The sequence below is a fragment of the Austrofundulus limnaeus genome, unplaced genomic scaffold (assembly GCF_001266775.1).
Source record: "Austrofundulus limnaeus strain Quisiro unplaced genomic scaffold, Austrofundulus_limnaeus-1.0 Scaffold3, whole genome shotgun sequence".
Lineage (NCBI taxonomy): Eukaryota > Metazoa > Chordata > Actinopteri > Cyprinodontiformes > Rivulidae > Austrofundulus > Austrofundulus limnaeus.
The window spans coordinates 7,271,609-7,287,108 of record NW_013952405.1 but is presented as its reverse complement, the minus strand read 5'-3'; the positions used below and the strand labels follow the sequence as shown (position 1 = coordinate 7,287,108).

The 15,500-nt window shown below is 40.5% G+C and overlaps 2 protein-coding genes across 8 annotated transcripts in view; one reads left to right on the top strand and one right to left on the bottom strand.

The window, feature by feature from the left end:
* LOC106526166 (rap guanine nucleotide exchange factor 4) overlaps positions 1–4,777 on the bottom strand; it is a 32,698-nt gene extending 27,921 nt beyond the window's left edge. Inside the window, exon 1 of the mRNA XM_014020678.1 lies at positions 4,588–4,777. Coding sequence (XP_013876132.1) covers positions 4,588–4,655 — 68 coding nt within the window. The 5' untranslated portion in view covers positions 4,656–4,777. The remainder of the gene's footprint in view (positions 1–4,587) is intronic.
* A 4,804-nt stretch (positions 4,778–9,581) lies between these two features.
* The window catches only part of LOC106526104 (neurabin-1), a 12,363-nt gene continuing 6,444 nt past the window's right edge, over positions 9,582–15,500 (top strand). For 3 of the 7 annotated variants that reach the window (XM_014020621.1, XM_014020638.1, XM_014020593.1), the window contains exons 1-4: positions 10,899–11,023; positions 11,280–13,246; positions 14,258–14,390; positions 15,330–15,450. In XM_014020621.1, coding sequence (XP_013876075.1) covers positions 11,531–13,246; positions 14,258–14,390; positions 15,330–15,450 — 1,970 coding nt within the window. In that variant the 5' untranslated portion in view covers positions 10,899–11,023; positions 11,280–11,530. Of the gene's footprint in view, positions 9,670–9,759; positions 9,910–10,124; positions 10,352–10,898; positions 11,024–11,279; positions 13,247–14,257; positions 14,391–15,329; positions 15,451–15,500 lie in introns of those variants that run through there. The other 4 variants (XM_014020629.1, XM_014020612.1, XM_014020605.1 and 1 more) reach the window with 4 other exon arrangements.

Below are 15,500 nucleotides of genomic sequence, written 5' to 3'. Positions count from 1 at the left end.
CCTGCACACCAGCCTCTGGTGCTCAGACGGAGCCTCGTGGGTTAATGGTTCAGAGAGGAGACTCCTACACACTTCAACAGGAAAAAGACAAGAATTAGCCCCATCCATTCACTTGTTTTTATTAAAACTACTCTTTTTGTTTTGATCYCCTGGTTAAAAACCCTCACTCTATTTTCTGTATCTGCTGGTCCAGAGAAATCTGTGTCCCTCATGGTGTGATATGAATGTGACCTGAGAGGTGTTTRCCTTGCATCAACCCACCATTCTTCCATCCTTCTTTTCTCTCTYCCTCTCTCTATTTGGAACATCTCTTTTCTCGGCACCCCCACCCCAATGCTAATGTCAGCAGAGATCTCAGCTTTCAACAACAAATCACAGCAACCTACACACACACATACACACAAAGGATTTACAGACCGACCAGCACAGAAAAATCGCTGAGTGACACCAGAAGGTTCTGCAGTCTGTTTTGGGGGGAAATCCATCTGGTAAAATGGTACTGTTTCCAGATAAATAACTCATAGGTTGACTGGTGTCAGTTTCATAATATTCATTGCACAGGCAGATTAATACAACAACAACAGAAGCTCTTTTTTTGTGTGTGAAAGAAGCTACTTAAGGCACCCATCATCATCGCCGGAAACAACCTGAGATCCTGCTAAAAACACTGAATTTTAATCAGCAAAAGCACAGCRCAGTTTTCAATCTAACCAGCTGTGGTGACAAAGTAAACATTAAAGATACTTATGGCAAACTATGAAATCAAACACAAATTAAAAAAATTTATATGAAATTATATCAAACGATGCAGTTTGAAAGAGTTTTCTAAAATGCAGGTACGCACTAAATGTAAATAAAACACTCAGAAGCCTGAGTCACACAGTGAACCTACAGCCTGTAGTCTGTCTCGGTAAACAAATATGCTGGAATCAGACAAGAGCAGGATCTCAGGGAAGACGTTAAGGTAGTAACGTAAAAGTGAATCTGCTGCTAAACACAAAAAGAAAAGAAAAAAATCGAGTAAGACGTCCGTCATGACGTAATCTTGGGGATCATACAGGACTGTGAAGCACCATAAAGACAGAGCTCTGCGTTCAAGCTCACGCTGCGTCTGCAAAACTACTTCTAGATAGGGCTGTKTATTGGCAAGAATTTGGCGATACGATACATATCATGACAGAGGGGTCACGATACGATATATCCTGATATATTGCGATACTATATACAAGGCGATATATCGCGATTTTTTTGTCCAAAAGTTCTATTAAATAAAAACCTCTTACTGGAAAAAAATTGAAAAACCAAAATTCATTGTCTCAGATAATTCTAATATTACAGAGACATGCTTTTGATACATTTAGCTGTGTTCTGCTTTATACAGTATGTGTTTTATTTTATTTGTTTCATATTTTTTATTTCATCCATGTTTTCAATTATTAGACTAAATTTGACAATAAATAGTTTGAAAATATATATTTTGCAGCTTTTAGTTTTTAATATTAATTTACAAAATGGTCACCCAACACTTAACAATAGCCTCTACCTCAAGAGGTAGAGGAGCCAAATGGCTGGCTCACTGCTGCTGACTAGTGGCCAGAGGCTGAACTACAACATAAAAATGAACGGCTGGCAGGAAAGTTGACGTTTTAAACCTTAATAAAAAATCGATACAGGGCTTTAGAATAHYGATACAGTATCGGGAAATGAAATATCGCGATATTTCAGTGTATCGATATTTTCTTACACCCCTACTTCTAGAGTAATGATAAGTTTACTGTTTCAACCTAACATGTCTGTTTATTTGTATATTTTACTCAACAAAGCAGCTGCCGGGTCTTCACAAATTTTGCTTACAAGTTTTAATTTTAAGGACATGTCAGTCATGAAAAATGGGGGAGAAATTGTGTGGATTTTGTTTCTTATTTTATGAGGGGCTTTTTTTCTCCTTTGACATTGAAATTAGTACATTTAAAGTGGACATCATGCTTTTAAAWCCTTCTTTTTCCCCTTTAAATCACTCAGTTGGGGTATTTTTGTTACAACAAAAAGAGACCCCATCTTATTCCTGAGACCGATGCAGAGACCGATGTCTACAGACCCCAAGCTAGGACTATGAGTTACAACAACATCTAATTTCCCTCTGGGATCAATAAAGTATTTTTGAATTGAATTAAATTAAAGCTATAAAGTGGAACTGAAATGCTTTGGTCTGAATTCCTCCTTATTGCAACTCCACAAGCCCCTAATTCACCCCTGTTCTGAGGTGTGTCTCGAAGTAACTCATTTTGAGGCTGTCTCTTTAAATCCAACAAGATAGAACTTGACACGAACCGTCGGTGATGTCCCTCATCATGGACTGGTGGACRGATGGACGGACAGATGGACGGACGAACAAAGAATATTTCTATGTCCCCTTCTTCGGGGACGGGGGACAAATAGGCGCTTCACATCCCGGTCCCTTCCAGCTTCCAGACTGGTCCACTCCACTTTGAGAGAGGGGATTACTACTGTCTTGCGGCGTAGGTTTTTTTTTATGTACAAATCAATTAAAAGTTGTCAACAATATAAGACATGTCCATCCAGCCTCACATGTTGGAGCCGGAGTCTGACCCAGAGCCAGAGGAGAACGACGACGAGGAAACTGTTGGTACCTTATTAAAAGTTCCATCACAAAAACATTGACAGAACAGTTCAGAAGAGGTAATGGAAAATAGAGAAAACTGAATGGGTTGAAAAATATGACCAAAAACGTAAAAATATGTCTACATAGTACTGGGAGAGACTAAAATCACTTTTTMTGCATTCCTAGAGRCCCCAAGTACACAACAAAATGTATTTAACAGCTAAAAAACTGAATTTTACATGATGCGTCTTCTTTAAAATGAATATATACTAAAGTAAACATTTAGAAATCACTAAAACAATTTGAAAATATTTGCAAATTTAGTTACTTAATAGACTGTTTGACAATACAAGTTGCTTATTATCTGATATAAAATACATTTTTTTAAAATAAGCTCATTTGGAAAACATTTGCTGATTTACCATCTCATTTTTACATATTTAAACTACCCTCTGTAATTTATGGTTGTATTTTATTTATTTTATTTTTTGATTAAGGATGCATTAAATTTAAACTTTCATCTGACCCATCCTGTGTGTGTGTGTTAGTGTGTGTGAGTGTGTGGGCTATCGTCTATCAAGAGCCAAGGAAATCTGATCTTATCTTGCTTGAATCACTGGAACCCTACGCAAAAGTGTTTAGAAAGTCACAAGAAAGACAATCACATCCCAAACTTTTTGCTCATGTCACGTCCACTCATCAACCACTCTTCTTCACATCAGCAGTTACTAACTTCGATGAAAGCTCTATCAACACACACACACAGGCTCAACGCTCTTGTGGACATTGATTGAATAAGAGGTAGATAGTTAAGGAGCGCTGAGTGCTCCACAACAACATCCTGTCCCGTCCGGCCCGGCTGCATCGACTCCCACCTTCCACTGCAGAGTGGCTGCATTTAGCTCCAGATGGGCACTGCACCAMTATATTTTAATGTTGGACTGATACGCAAAACACAGTTCGTTTTAAAAGGAACTAGGCCAGAAGTGTAACGATTTTAGCTTCCTGATTGTCAATTAAGAAAACAAATGTTTGCATTTTGAACTGCAGGTTAAACAAAATAAGCACATGTGAAGATTCTGTCTCAAATTTTCCTAAACTAATAAGCCTTTCTCACCATCTAAAATAAGCAATTACTTAGAATAATCAAGGACGGAAGTAATGGTTGATTGTAGGCTCATATCTAAATACTGCTATATTTAATGTGACTAAAAGTATCAGCGCAGCACATCATGCCTCCGGTCTCATTCCAGATGTGGATGAGAGGACAAGATGGTAGCTTCCGGTTGCCAATAGTAACGCAATGATGTGTCAGAGAGATGTGCACAATATGTGTGGGTGTCTGAACTATGGGGTGCATGTCTTATAGACCATTCTTTGGCCATCATTTGCAGTAATTACCACCACCCCCCCAACCCCAAAAGCTCCAGTTTTTAAATGTCATTAAATCTTTATAGACTAAATTTTTTTAGAGGATTAATTCAAGACCAGATTTGTCCCAGTGGAAATTCTGTTAGGCTATTTTTTTTTCTCCAGTCATAGACAGTCTGGCAYGCAGCAATGTCACAAAGCCTGAAATAAAACTGAAAAACAAAAACAAWGCCTCTTTCATTTTTATTCAGGAAATCATTAGCACACGTGCCGCGGTTGTATTTTAATTATGCATGGCTTTTAGATCTGCAGATAAACCATGTGGGTCACATCCATCAGTGCAGGAAGCCCACTGAACCTGGAGGCCACCAACGCCTTTTTTGACCGAAGACAAAAAAACAAACAAACAAACAAAAAATAAATAAAGGTCAATAACTGCTGTGACAGAAATTTCACATGATGGAAAAACATCATCCCGCCTCACGCACGCGTCACGCGCGGCGACCGCCGGTTCGGAATAGATCGACACAAGCGAATGAATGAAAACGAGCACGAGGAGGGGATGCGGCGGCGCGTGGCCGACCGTCACCCACCTTTTATCCAGGCAGCAGATCCACTCCGCCGGCGGGGACGATGAGAGGGACGCCCGCACTGCGACCATGGTCCCCGGCTGCGTGAGGCTGTGATGCTGCCGGGAGGAGGCTCGGGCTTCCCGGTTGTCGGTGGTCGTTAATGAACGTGAGCTCCGGCTGCGCCCTCTTCCTCCCCCCTCCTCCTCCACCTCCTCTCCGTCACACCACCACAGGCTGCTGCCTTCATCCTGTGCTGCACATGCAACATAGTATCAGCTTGCCTTAGAGGCTTTTTAGGGCAAAAATGCTGTAATAACATGCAAAGCATGCCCTAGGGATTATTCAAATGTACATATGTTACCAACTTTAGTAAATATAGTTAGACATGCACTGTAGAGCATATAAGCAGCCTTAATTATAGTCTAAAGAGATGTTTGGGAAATATCACAGTCAATAATGTTCAAAAATCTATATTTAATCAGTCAGTCTTCAGATGAYCAGTGATCAGTGGCATGCACAGAAACGCAAAATACTGCTGGTTAATTCTGTCATCAACAGGTACAAACAAGCCCTTCCAGTAAAAATAAAAATTAAGAGGAAAAAAAGGGAATGAATGAGSGGCTATTAGCAAAACATAGTACAACTGGGTTCATCAGAATTTAAACAATCTGATCTGTCTTCCACAAATCACAAACTGAACCCATGTTTGTGAGTCTTTAGCTCCCTATGTCATAAGTCAGGTGGTGTTTGTGTTATTTAGTGAATTACATCAATCAGCATAACATCCTGAAACCATACTCTGGGCCGTGCTTTTCTTCTCTGTGGTCCTAGCGTTTGAAACAGTAGAACTCTGGAAAGGGTCAAATTCTCTTTTAGGTATAAATGCATTAAGAAAAGTTTATGAAACCATTTGGTTTCCTCCTATAAAGATGCAACTTGTGTAAAATGGTAACAGATAGGGCRATGCCATCATTGCTAATGCGTCACCCTTTGGTCGGTTTACAGTATATCTAAAATTAACATAGTGCCACTTTAGCTGTGGGCATGCAGCAGCTGAAAACAAGAAGGCTGTAGAACAGCAGAGCCACATTTTCGGTCATGCAAACATCATTAAAACAAACTTCCAAAAAACACATAGAAAATACAGATTACTTGAATCAGTCAATCAATCTTTCAACATTAAATCTTTTTGCAGAAACAGAACAAATGATATCCTGCAGAATGGTGGTAATGCAACCGCCCGATAACTCAGCAGAAAAATAAAAACATGTTTTATTTATTTTAAGAACCAGAGAGAGGATACTAAACTAGCAGGATATTAAAGAGTGCAGGGGGTGGGGTGGGGGATGGTGGTCTGCATGTAAGGTCAGGAGACTGGATGAGGACATGAATTGATTTTAACATGATGAGTGAGACATGAAACAGTGGAGGACAGCTACTGCTGCATCACAAACTCCCCTGACTTTGACCTCCTTTTTCTCTCCACATCTGGCAAACTGACAACACTGAGGCTATTATTCTATGCATCAGGTGAACTACAATGTGTGAATGTGTGCACCTGTTACAGAGGTGTGTGTATGTGTGTGTGTGTGTGCAGGGGGCTGTTTACAGCTGCCTTATTGCATTTGTTTGAAAAGGCACTTCAGCATGAATGACCATAAAACTGGAGGGTGATTGAGCAAGTTTTCCAGGTGACTCTTATTACAGAAGTCTTGTCGTTAGTGTATTATTTAAAAAATGTAAACGAGTTACCCTGAAGGTTCACTCCAAATATAGAAAATTAAATTGTTGAATATTATGTTCAAACATTTGTGTAGTAAATTCAAAAGAAAAAATTATTTTCTATAAAGATTTGATTTTAAATAAAAATGAAAATCTATGCCAGTTAGCCACACAGGGTGTTTATCTTTGATGCTGTTGACACACATGCAGTTTGCTCATCTAAACACAAAGTGGCAGTATCACCGTCCTCGTGAAGTTTTTTTATCAGGGTCAGAGCCGTACAAAATAAAAAAATGCCACTTCAAGCACAAATCAAAGTTATTCACAACTACATTTGAACCCTCGCTGAAGAGGGGCAGAACTACTCATCTGAAGTGTGAACTGAACCGTGGGTCAGCAGACTGAATCTAAACCTCCTGTGAATGCAGGAATTCCTAAACATAGATGATTACAGACTATAACTGTATGGAGCTTTACCATTAGCTTTTTTCTGTAACTCCTATTGGCTAATATTTTGTCTGACAAGTGATGTATAACAGGGTGAACATTTTTTGTGCTTTTTTATTGTTTTTTATAGTTGTATATATGTAGGTAGATGTGTATATATATATATATATATATATACAGTATATATATATATATATGTATATATATATTCCCATAGCATTTAGGCGTTGAAGTGGCAATAAATCATATTTTAAAACAGCATGGGGTTTATGAGGGGGTCCCTGGAATTTTTTTCGCCCTTGTAAGGGGTCCCCAGACCCAAATGGCTTGAGAACCCCTGTTCTATTCTATTCTAAATGATGAAAAGAGTAGATTCGTGTTATGAATACCCTCTGGTGGTAGAACTAGAGAATAGCAACACTTATACTGTCCTGCTTGTATCAACATTTCTCTTTTTGCTTTAAAAACATGAACATACTTTGTGCAGACTTTATGTGGCAATCAGCTAAACATGAGACAAAGAAAATTAGGCTTGAGTTTTATGCTCACATTTAATTTTGATGTGGCCAGAGCAACAAAGACCACCCAAATAGAACTAATCGATTTATTGTTGATGAGCTTGTCCRTTTTCTGGCTTTGAGGAGAGGCACGGATAGTTAAACATTTGTTCATCAAAAAAAGGCTTTATGTCGAGCTTCAACCATGAAAAAAAACTACTCAATTAAGTTCAAAAATTAAAAAACTGGACAAGGACAGGTTCTCTGTAAGTGGGGTGTGAACAAAAAACATAAACCTGAGGAAGGAGGAACAGATTTTTCAAGTCAACGTCACCTGTTGCTGGTGACGTGTTCAAAGTTGAGAGTTACAGCGGGTAAAATAAGTATTGAACACGTCAACATTTTTCTCAGTAAATATATTACTAGAGGTGCTAATGACATGAAATTTTCACCAGATGTCGGTAACAACCCAAGTGATCCATACATACAAAGAAATCAAACCATAAATGTCCAGAAATGAAGTTATTTGTAATAATGTGGAATGGCACAGGGGAAAAGTATTGAACACGTGAAGAAAGGGAGGTGTAAAAAGGCATGGAAAGCCAAGACACCAGCTGAACTCTCTCAGTAATTAGAAAGCAAGCCTGCCCCTTGTCAGTGCAARTTAATATCAGCTGGTTCAGTCCCAAATGATGGCCAGGTATCGCACAAGAACCATCTGATGATGGGTAAAAGTAAAGAGCTCTCTCAAGACCTTCACAACCTTATTGTTGCAAAGCATAATGATGGCATCGGTTACAGAAGAATGTCTAAACTTCTGAAGGTTCCAGTGAGCACTGTTGGGGCCATAATTCAGAAGTGGAAAGAACATTATTTCACCATAAACCGACCACGACCAGGTGCTCCTCACAAGATTTCTGACAGAGGAGTGAAAAGAATTATCAGAAGAGTTGTCCAAGAGCCAAGGACCACTTGTGGAGAGCTTCAGAAAGACCTGGAATTAGCAGGTACGATTGTTTCAAAGAAAACAATAAGTAATGCACTGAACCACCATGGCCTGTATGCACGCTCACCAYGCAAGACTCCACTGCTGAAGAAACAGCATGTTGAAGCTCCTTTAAAGTTTGCTGCACAACATTTAAACAAGCCTGTGTAATACTGGGAGAATATAGTCTGGTCAGATGAGACCAACATTGAACTGTTTGGATGCCAGAATACACATCATGTTTGGAGGTCAAATGGCACTGCACATCAGCCCAAAAACACCATACCAACAGTGAAGTTTGGAGGTGGGAACATCATGGTGTGGGGCTGTTTTTCAGCATATGGTACTGGCAAACTTCAAATAATTGAAGGAAGGATGAGTGGAAAAATGTACAGAGACATTCTTGATAAAAATCTGCTTCCATCTACCAGGATGATGAAGATGAAACGTGGCTGGACATTTCAGCAAGACAATGAGCCCAAACACAAAGCCAAGGAAACTCTCAGTTGGTTTCAGAGAAAGAAACTAAAGCTGCTGGAATGGCCCAGCCAATCACCTGACCTGAATCCAACAGAAAATCTATGGAAAGAACTAAAGATCAGAGTTCATAGAAGAGGTCCACGAAACCTTCAAGATTTGAAGACTGTTTGTGGAAGAATGGGCCAAAATCACACCTGAGCAATGCATGCCACTAGTTTCTCCATACAGGAGGCGTCTTGAAGCTGTCATTGACAACAAAAGCTTTTGTACAAAGTATTAGATAAATTTCAGTAAGTGTGTTCAATACTTTTTCCCTGTGCCATTCCACATTACTTCATTTCTGGACATCTATGGTTTGATTTCTTTGTATGTATGGATCACTTGGGTTGTTACCAACCTCTGGTGAAAATTTCATGTCATTAGCACCTCTAGTAATATATTTACTGAGAAAAATGGTGACGTGTTCAATACTTATTTTACCCCCTATGCCAAGAAAGCTTTTTCTTTTTCTCCCTTCATTTATCATAAATAGTGATTTCAACATCAAAACCCGTGTTTGTTAGTTTTACCTGTGCCGTTCCAGTTTCCTCTTTTTCTCTTTCTGGCTTTTTAGGTTAAAGTTCTACCCTCATTCTTCGTTTTCTGCCACCCCGCCTCACTTTTCTGATACTATACCTCTCTAATTTTACTTTGCCACCCCACCTCAACAATATCCCCTCAATTTCCAGCTCCGCTTTAATTCACTGTCCCTCCTTCCCTTCCCCTCTAGGTTAGCCTCATTCAGTCRGAGGCTTTTGTGATTGGCCAGTATTTATATCAAGTAGGTCCCTGTGCCGCATGGGACAATGGTCTCCAGTCAGATCCAGGTCACATCAAGCAGAACTGTTCCCTGCACCGATCAGTCCCGTCCAGTGGAGTCCAGTCCAGAATGTCTCATCAGTAGCACAGCATGGCTCCAACAGAGACAGACAGGTATAATGCACTGTCTCACCCACACACAGCTCACACTCACACACAGGTAGGCAGACACACAGACCAGCAGGTGCAGCATCACTGCCACACACACACACACACACACACACACACACACACAGGTGGATAGTGGGAGATGTAGCTCACTCTTACCTGGATGATGAACACAAGTTATATTCCCACAAAACTTGCCTCTCAAAGATGCTCTGTTAGTGATTGTACAAACAAAGACAGGCAAAGGTAAGTGGATTTTTTTCATAGTTTCAAATTCTGCTATGCAACTGAACTTGGCAACACTCTGCAGATACAGTGTTGTAAAAATAGTTTAATTTGCACAAGATTAGCTTCACAAGAATTATTAAAACTGTCATTTTTAGGACCGTGACAGACTGCAGTCATGACTAAAATAAGACTCCTTTTATGTACCAGGGGACAGATATTATTAGCTGGTCAAATGTAGGCTAACATGTCTCAGCGTTGGTAGCCACTCAGCTCCAGTGTTTCACAGTTACTGGAGTAGTTTACACAGGATTACTAGGGGATAATCCATTTACAGTATTTAGAGACATTATTCGCCATCTGCCTTGTATTTATCTCAGCGAGGGAGCTGTTATTACCAGCGACCGACCCACTGAGAGCAAACAGCCCCGTAATGTCAAGAAGGAACTGTCGCGGGAAAATAGTAAGAACATTTCTCATTTCTTTAAAAAAAAAATAGTAGGTATACTTATTCCTCTGCTAAATCGTTGCGCGCGCACTTCTTCGAGGCAGGCAGGCTGGACACTGTAGAGGTGTGCAGCATTCAGGTGCAGTCGTAAAATTTAGWTTTTCCTGCCATGTATTAGTTTTGTGTGCATGAAAATGTCACAAGTAAATGAGCATAACATTGACACGTAGCCTATAAATTATTTAAAAAAAACGTAATTTTTTTTGTGGACTTTTAAAGTAAGCAAGGGGAAATGTAATGAGCCATGTCTTTGTATTAAGGTTAAGTTCATTTTACTAATTAACTTAGCAAGTTGAGTAGGCAACAACTTATTGTCTAATKCTAGCTTTGGATTTTTGTTTGACACGTAAAGTCTAAGGCTTAACAACAGAGTTAAAAGGTGAATTGAATGTCAACAAACAAGAGAGGCGTTAAARCGCATTTGCTCGTTTTCTCGAGTGCCAATTTTTACGGATGTACGTGAACGCACAGGACAAGGTGATTGTGAATACCTGAGAAGTAGCTTCGTTCCCACTGCAGCCCCTACCAGCTACGTTTGGGCTTTTATTCGTCGTTTCTGCCTGTTGGACACCTTCCATTTGCACCGGTTTGAGTCCTGGAGGCATTTATCTTTACTTTTGGCAGCAAGTGAGTTGATGTAATAGTTTTACTCGGCTTTAACACACATGGGAGATTTCCTGGGCTACATTCAACGCGAACAAGAGGAACAACTCAATTAATGTGACATGAATCTAATTAAGTGCAAAAGTTGTTAAACTTTATAGTTTTCTTGAGTTTAATGTGCTTTTTGGGATATTGGCCTGTTTATTGTTTAACTTGTAACAATTAACCAGTTCAYCTGATGATGTAGGCATCTTCCTTTTTTCCTAATTTTGTCTTTCAGATWTAAAGAGATGGTGATTAGAAGAATCTAAGGATGTTTGAACCTTGAGCTTGTCTTTGCTGCCTAAAGCTATTTTATTCAAGACTAAAAAGTTTTTTTTTATAAAGCATTTCTTGCCTTAATGCAACCACTGTACCAGCAGATCCTCAGACATTGTCTGCCTTTTCAACTTTTGTCCAGGTGTTTTCCTTTAGCAGTGAATAACCTCTTTCCCTGCTTCTCAGAGATTTTTAAAAAAACTTAATTCTAAGATGATGCGGCCAGACAACAAAGGTCGAAGTGCCTCTCCTCACAGGATAACATACAAATCTGACTTTCATGCCATCAAATGCTCTTTTGACACTGGGGTTAGTCTAGAGSCAAGGAGCAAAGCATCCACAGTGCATCCAAACATGCTTCTATCCAACTTGACTGATTCCATAGTGTCCAGCACCAGTGGCAGTCGGGGTCGAATTCAAAGCGCCAGAGGGGCCAAACTCCGAGAGAACATTTTCCTTCAAATGGACTGTCAACAGCCAAGGCGAGGTGGTGTTCCAGCCCTGAGTTCTTGCTCAACACCTTTCCTTCCTCCTCCAAATCCTAGCTTCCAGCTCTACAGTTCCCCTTTCTCCAGATCCAGACACACACTTGTCAGCTCTTCTTCYGTCATGAGCAGTGTGACCAACATTTCTTCCTCAGAAACACCACTGCGAGGCAAATCTTCCAGAGCGGAGGAAATGGGAGAACTTGATAGAGTCGCTCTGGCTCAGAGGTTTTCTGTTGCCCGAAAGTTGTTTGAGACCAAGATGATGGAGGGTGGAAGCAGTAGCGGGCAGGTTTTAAGACCTCTGATTGGCAGGGGAAATGTGGAGGGTACAGATGGGACGAGAGAGAAGGAGCAGGGGTCAAGTGGGAACGTGAGGTGCGTAGAAGATGAGTCTGATAAGAATAAAACCGTAAACCACATTTTAAATGTTTCCAAACCCAAGTCTTGTTTAGCGGCGGCGCCAGCAAGGTACTCTAAATCTTCTGCACCAAACGGCCCCGGAGAAGTTCATGACAGATGTGATCAAACCACAGATKTACTAACTGAGGTCGAGAGGAGAGACGAAGCAACGCCTGACTCCTGCTCGACCCCTGAGCGAACGCTGAGGGCAGAACTCGTCGATGTTGAGAACGAGTCTTCGGAGAGCGACGAGAACGAGGAAGAGAGGGTGTGGACAGAGGTGGACACACGGTGGACAAAGAGTCCGGACAGAGCCGAAGGAAGACGCCTGGTGGCTGAGTTAGATGATGTCTTTGAGGAGACACTGAGGCTTCTGAAGAGTGTGGAGCTCAGAACAGGAGAAAGCAGTTCGGTCGCTTCKACAGACGACTTGCAAAGAAACCGACTCACTGAGGATGGAGGAGAAGGAAGAGGAGACAAGTATGAGCAGGTTAACAAAGAATGGGAGGGTAAGAGGGAGGAGCAGAGCAGACACCTTACTGCACAAGATGAGTTAATGGAAGGAGACGACATGGAGAAAAAGACACAGTCTGGATTGGGAGAAGGTGTTAAGCTAGACGGGATCCTGAGCAGAGAGGTCAACACTAACAAGGATGTGGAAGGAAAGGTAAAAAGGGAAGGTGGAGACAATGAGGCAAGGCAAGAAGGTGAGAAAATGATGGGAAAAGGAACACCAGAGAACACCACCGAGGAGCTGAAACATGTGGCATGCAGAGGAAGTGGTGAGAGAAAGGATTATTCTTCAGAAGGTAAAGAGGACCAAACGGTAATCTCTGGGATTGAGAACAAATCTTTTGTGTACGGGTCCCACCCAGAGCTTTCAGGACCATTAAGACAGAAGGAGGAAAGCTCCCCGCAGAGAGATGAGCAACTGTTAGTGGAATACGAGGAAATTCCTGGTCTGCCTGAGCTGGGGGGTCACGATGAAGAAGAATCCAAGGCTGGGAGGAGGAAGGTCAGGTTCTCCACAGCACCAATCAAGGTAGGGTGATTAAAAATCATATACACTTTGAATTATTCTTCACATTTCTCATAAAAATATTGGTTTTATTTTATTTATTTTTTTTTGTGAAAAAGCACTTTGGTGGTATGTTTGTGGAGCTGTCAGTTCCAGCAGCTGTCTCTTTTCCAGAAAAAAAAACTTAGCCCAAAGCCATGTTTTTAATCTGTTAAAGAAGAAAAATGGATCTGCATGCCTCGCTCTGTCAGCACCAAGCTCAAAGCTGCCTTTACTTGAAAGACAGCTCTGAGCTGAGTATGAAATCAACCATAAAAAGGGAACTACGGCAAATGATGCTATTTGATAGATTGATATGTAATTTTAAGACATGGATATGCAAAGTACTGTTAAGTACTGTTATCTGTGTATTTTATTCAAATCTGCACTTAAATGGTTATAAATTAATCAACATTGTCARATTTCTCCATCCCAAATGGTTCTATTTATTCTTTGTTAACCAATTTTCAGTCACTTCAACTGTTTTTGTAGGTAAACAAACAAATGTAACGACTGGCAGCTTTTCATAAATTTGGCTTGCAAGTTTTCTGTTTAAGAATGCAATCATTGATATGAGGAAACAAATGTTCTATTGTTTTCTTGTTTTTTAATAGGTTGTTTATTAAAGACCATGAACAATAATATCCTGGATCTTAGCTACAAAAGCAAACTAAAGTAGAAGCAGTCCTTGTAGTATCGGCTAGTTTTTGTGGAAGTCGTGTGAGGTCGCTTGAGATTTTTAGCAGTCCTATAATTTGGAGCATATGTTCTGCACAAGACGCCGAGTCTGTCGTMTCTTGCCACCATCACTGACAGATTTTCAGGCATAAACAGTGTCTTGTGGTGTCAGTAGCTGCAGATGGTTCATTTTACAGTTGGCTCATTTATTAAATAATTCATAGAACAGGCGGTTTTTAGCAGTCCCGTTTTTATTAGTTGATCTAATCTGAGGCCGCTATAGAATATTTTTAACTGGCCATTTWACATGTATTTCAGGTGTACAGCATGCATTCCAACTCAGAGTACAACAGAACCAATGAGGATGTCGACCCAGTGTCTGCTTCTGCTGAGTTTGAGCTGGAAAAGAGAGTGGAAAAAATGGACGTTTTTCCAGTGGAGATAGAAAAAGGTTTGGATCTGCACATATTTGACTTATTTGTTGTCCACTGGTGAATGCAAGATTTGGTTTTGTTTTGCAAAATTGTGCTTTTTATTAGCAAAATATCTTAAAATCCACTGGATGAATCTTATTGAAACTTTCAGAAGGTAATCACTGCGGGGACGAGGGGTTAGAATTTTTAAAGTCAGCCCTATCCAAGATGGCTGCCTCAAAAAGCCAAAAATAGCCATAAATGAGCCAGGTTTACAGATATTAACCTACAATTTTRTGTGGTAGCTGTTGAATATCTCCAACACATTTTGAAATTTGTTTCAAACTTTGGGCAGAAAGTGTTTGTGTCAACTCTGTCTGCTTTTTAAGCAATATATCTCATGAACAAGTAAAGAAAGTAATCAATCGTTGTACAGCTCTAACTCAAAGATTAGAGTCAACCCTTTTCAAGATGGCCACCAAAGTGAACTGACTTCAGCCAACATAAACATGGCTCTACTTCAAGCATGAACAGATCATGTGAGATTATTCATTAAATGACATCCAGTGCAATGTCATTTACAAAGTTTGMTTAAAACAGCTAAAACTCTGTTCCCAGTTATTATAAGGTCTCAGTTTTAAACTGACCTGAAACTTGGCAGATGATGTGCCTTCCTTGAATCGTTGCTAGGCCTTTAATTGATCTGAATCTAGCATCTTGAGTGGCTGCACTAGCTCTGTGGTCAGTGCAGAGGTCTTATAGTCCCAAGGCTGCACAGTTGACCCCAGGTTGCATCACGAAGGGTGTAAAACAACTGCCAAGTCTTTCAGGTGAGTTTGCTCATCGTGACAACCTCTGCAGAAAAAAGCTGTTGAAAGGAAAGCATCACCAGCAACCCAGACTTTAGCATCTCTTGTCTAATTTAGAAACCATTTAGGATTCTGTTCATAAGCTGTCTGTGCTCCTGCTGGCTTTAGGAGAGGATGGACTGGGCATCAGTATCATAGGGATGGGTGTGGGAGCTGATCAGGGACTGGAAAAACTGGGAATCTTTGTCAAGACRATCACGGAAGGAGGAGCAACACACAAGGATGGACGGTAAGCATCCACTGCCACCTCCTGCACATCATAAACATCAAATATATATG